At 46.6% G+C, this 4,284-nt stretch overlaps 1 protein-coding gene and 1 long non-coding RNA gene across 2 annotated transcripts in view; one reads left to right on the top strand and one right to left on the bottom strand.

Moving 5' to 3' along the window:
* LOC103481691 (uncharacterized) overlaps positions 1-4,284 on the bottom strand; it is a 21,465-nt gene that overhangs the window by 7,716 nt on the left and 9,465 nt on the right. The window lies entirely within an intron of this gene.
* The window catches only part of ccdc80 (coiled-coil domain containing 80), a 27,573-nt gene continuing 23,853 nt past the window's right edge, over positions 565-4,284 (top strand). The window contains exons 1-3 of the mRNA XM_008437362.2: positions 565-1,944; positions 2,795-2,992; positions 3,481-3,926. Coding sequence (XP_008435584.1) covers positions 1,254-1,944; positions 2,795-2,992; positions 3,481-3,926 — 1,335 coding nt within the window. The 5' untranslated portion in view covers positions 565-1,253. The remainder of the gene's footprint in view (positions 1,945-2,794; positions 2,993-3,480; positions 3,927-4,284) is intronic.

The raw sequence follows: 4,284 nt of genomic DNA, 5'->3' as shown, positions 1-4,284 counted from the left end.
TTCTAATATTTTACATCTATGATTCCTCCTAATATTTTAAAGAGGCAGTATTATGTGTTTTCCAGGCACATAGTGCCATTTTATAGAACAATCAAGTAACTACGTTACTGGGTCTCTGTCTCTTTAAGAAACTCCTACTCTTTCTGAAACTCCACCTTCAGGAAGTCATTGCAACATGGCTCCTCTATTAACCCTTTAATGTTTTTACCAGCATTGCTCTGAGCAGTAGCTCTTATAACAATCTCTGCAGAGGTGTTTGCTGATTGCTGCTGGCTAGTCTGAAGGAGCTGAGTGCTGTGAGGTGAAAGCTTGAACACTGCAGCTCAGAGAAGCTTCGTCCTTGAAGGCGGGGCTAGGTCCACCCAGACGTTTTTGGGCAACTGAATGGTTGCCATGGAGATTAAAGGATTTCCCTAACATGCAAGAAAGAATCAAAGCAACACTGCAGGTAGATTTGTAATGAGTGCATAACATGATGTAAAAATATTTAAAAAGTTGATTTTTACATAATACTGCCCCTTTAAACCGTACAGGAAGACGCCTCTGTTTTACATTTGGGGGAAGAAAGGAGTGTGTTTGCAGAGTGAAGTGGCAGCTGCGCGTCCTGGGCCAGCTCCTCCTGACTGCGCACTGCCAACAGTCCGGAGGCTGAGGTTTGTGTGGACAAAGCTCCACTGCTCCCAGCCGCCAGAGGAGGACCTTGAAAGAGAGCCGAGTTTTCCTGTGCAGTCCGTCTCTGTCTCTCTCTCTTTCTCTGCAAAGCCTCAAACTGAAATTATTCCTCTCCTTCATTCATCAGGAAGTTTCTCTCTCTCTGGAAACAGACGATGCCGGAGGATTAGGGAGAAGTTCGGCATTTAATCGACGTCGTCTAAAACTTCTCTCTCGGCGGATTGAGCAGCTTTCTTCTTTGGCTATGAATTCTTCGGCGACGCTTCTCCCGTTATCAGTGGGACCCCGCGTGTTTCTGGGATGAACTGGTGGATTTAAACTTTACGCACAGCCCGTTCGGCCTGTTTTCGTGCGGTTTGGTTTCCTCCCGCAGCGGAGGGCGCGCTCTGAAAGCGATCCCTCTGAACAACTGCGCGTCCTGTCCTCTTGTCTGTCTTCATCTGGAGTTAATAAGACACCAAATGCTGTGAGGAAACTACAGAACATCACCGAGGCTCCGCTGCTGGATCTTTTCCACCCCTTCTTGGTTTTTTTTGTTTTTTCCCCTTTTGGGTGGGTTTGTTTTACTTGAAGGATCCACAATGAGGGCGTTTGTTTGTGTCAGTTTGGCTCTGATTTATTTGATCACCTGGATCGAAGCCGACAAACAAACTCCTCTGAAGAGGATGCCACTCCGCCGACGCGTAAAGACCGGACGTGCCCAGCCGCGCGCAACCGACAAGGAGGGCTTCGTCGGGCGACTGCGCCCGGAATTTGGATCAGCGATCACTTCACAGAGTTCAACGGGTGGCGGAAATGTACAGTCAGATGAGGGGGCCCGAGTTCCCGTCAGGACAGGGGCGTCAAAGGACAGAAGAGCGGGAGGTGGGGGGTTGTGGCCACGGAGAGGGGGCGCCGGGCAGGTCGGCTTGCCGCAGCGGTCGGACATGCTGCAGGATGAGGGCACTCCGGGAGCGAGGGCCAGGATCTCCAGGGTGCCCAACAGTGCGGGGTCACCCAACCTGCTGGCCAGCTTCGCGGGGAAGAACCGGGTTCTGGTGATCTCAGCGCCCCACGAGTCCGACGGCTACTACCGGCTAATGATGTCTCTCCTGAAGACGGACGTCTACTGCGAGCTGGCCGAGAGGCACGTCCACCAGATCGTGATGTTCCATCAGGAGGGCGAGATGGGGGGCAAGGTGAGGAGGATCACCGCCGAGGGGAAGATCCTGCAGGAGCCGCTGGACACGGCGCTCATCCCCAGGCTGATGAGCTTCCTCAAACTGGAGAAGGGTAAGGTGTGAAAGATCGATGCAGCAAATGGAAGTGTTGACTTTACACGTGTGCAATACCTGGCGAAAGTATCGATATCCCTGGAACTTTATCATATTATTTTCACATTACAACCAACCACCGAGTTCAAATGCATGTTTTAGACGATGGCCATTGAAAAAAGGGAGGAGTAAACTTCCCCCAGAATTTCATATACATTTTTTTATGTGACTATTGTACAACATTTTCTAGAAAAGGCAAGGAAAGTTCTGAGCTCCAAAAGCCGAAGATGTGCGAGAAAAATAAATCCTCAGAAATTTGAGATAAATCTCAGAAAGTTTCCACAAAAACTTGGGACACTTAGTAAAAGTTATTCAAAAGTCGAACATTTTCGATTAATCTAAATATTTCGGAGGGTTTTTTTCTAGCAAATTCCGGCTTTTGAAAGTCAGAAATTTCCACGTTTTTTTTTTCTAGAAAATTTCTGAGATGGAGTTTTTTCTAGCTAATTTAAGACTTTTCTAGTTTAGAAGAGGGATTTTTTTGGTCAGAAATTTAGTTATTATTTTTCCATCTAAATATGTGTTTCCATTGCAGTTTGAAAAAACACCTAAAAAAAACACCTAACCAAAAAAACGTGATTTCTTTTTTTTTTTTTTAATTGGGGTGTTTCCCTTACTTTGCAAATTTATTTTCACATTTACAATTCATGCAATTTTCTGGTCAATGAGAATTAAACACATGTGTACTGCTTACTAAGTGGTTTCTGTGTTGTAGTCAGGAATATTCAGGGTGGTAAGAGTAAATGGGAAATATCAATGCGGGCCACACATTTCTTCTTTACTTCATTCCACTTTTGTTTGACCTCCAGGTAAGTTTGGAATGGTGCTACTGAAGAAAACCCTGCAGGTGGAGGAGAAGTACCCCTACCCGGTGAGACTGGAGGCCATGTATGAGGTCATTGACCAGTCGCCCATGAGGAAGGTGGAGAAGCTGCGTCAGAAGGGCTTTGTCCAGAAGTGTAAAGCAGCAGGTGTGGAGGGTCAGGTGGAAGATGTCACACAGACAGGCAAGTCCACACTTTTTTAGACTTCTTAGTCTTCAAGGTTAAGCTTTCACAAGCCAATCCAAAAGAATTATTGGGTGACCAGATGTGGGGGCTTCTTGCCTAAACATGACCATATCAACAGTCTGATTCACATTGGAGGAGCTTGCTCTTTTCACATTTCATACCATATTGTCATTTCATGGTAACATTTTAAAGAAAAAAACTCTATTTTTGTAAAAGGTCCATACCTGCTCTAAGGTGTAGAAACGAAGATCAGTGGAAAGAGCTTCATTTTGAGCTTCACCAACAACGTGTTGCAAAGTTTGTGAATATTTGTGTAAATTGATTATTTTTTTCTGTTTTAAATACATTTTCAAAACACTCAAAGACTTTTTTTTTTACATGATCATAATTGGGTAGATATTTTAATACAATATTTTGTATTAATATAATACTTGTAAGAATACTTTCCTAAAGTTAAAGGTTATCTCGGTTTGTCTGTCGAATAGCTCCTGCTCCTCCGGTACAGAGAAAACCAATGAAGAAGTTCCCTAGAAAGCCCACACAGGCCTCAACCACAGCTGCTACGACCACCACCACCACACGGCCGACGACAGCACCAACACCAACACCAACCACAACCAGACCCACAACCACCACCAAACCTACCACCACTACAACCAGGAGAACCACCACCACCACCACCACCACGAGAAGACCCACCACCACCCAGAGACCGACCCGAGCCCAGACTACAGCCGTGTTGCTCCCGCCTTCCAGAACAACAGCTGATCCTTACGATGACAACCACGGCGAGAGGTACCCGGCTAAAACCACCCCGACCGGAGACAACCGCACCGACAAGGACAGCAGAGACTCTCACGGCCACAAGCTGGTGCCTGTTTCACACAAACCCACCAAGACGAAGTCCGCCAAGAAGAACGAGGCGGAGAAGGTAAAGCTACAACAGTTAGCAACATAGCATAGCTAACCGTTGGTAACAGTTTAACGGTTCCACGTCCTTTCCCCGCTCTTCGGGTGAAAGCAGGAGTGAAAGTAAGGGGGTACGGCAGGGTACTGCGTACCCCTAAAAGATTTAGCGGGGGTACGGCAGGGTACTGCGTACCCCTAAAAGATTTAGCGGGGGTACGGCAGGGTACTGCGTACCCCTAAAAGATTTAGCGGGGGTACGCAGTACCCTCAAGAGAGGAGCGGCTCTCTGCTGTAAAAAGATCAATGGATTCACCGTGCAGCCTTGAGTTCACCCACTAATCAACCGTGACTGATTAGTTGTTCAAGAATAATCTAAAACA

Source organism: Poecilia reticulata, linkage group LG2 (assembly GCF_000633615.1).
Source record: "Poecilia reticulata strain Guanapo linkage group LG2, Guppy_female_1.0+MT, whole genome shotgun sequence".
In the NCBI taxonomy this organism is placed as follows: domain Eukaryota; kingdom Metazoa; phylum Chordata; class Actinopteri; order Cyprinodontiformes; family Poeciliidae; genus Poecilia; species Poecilia reticulata.
Note: the sequence above shows the minus strand (reverse complement) of the source record. Positions and strands in the feature narration are given on the sequence as shown.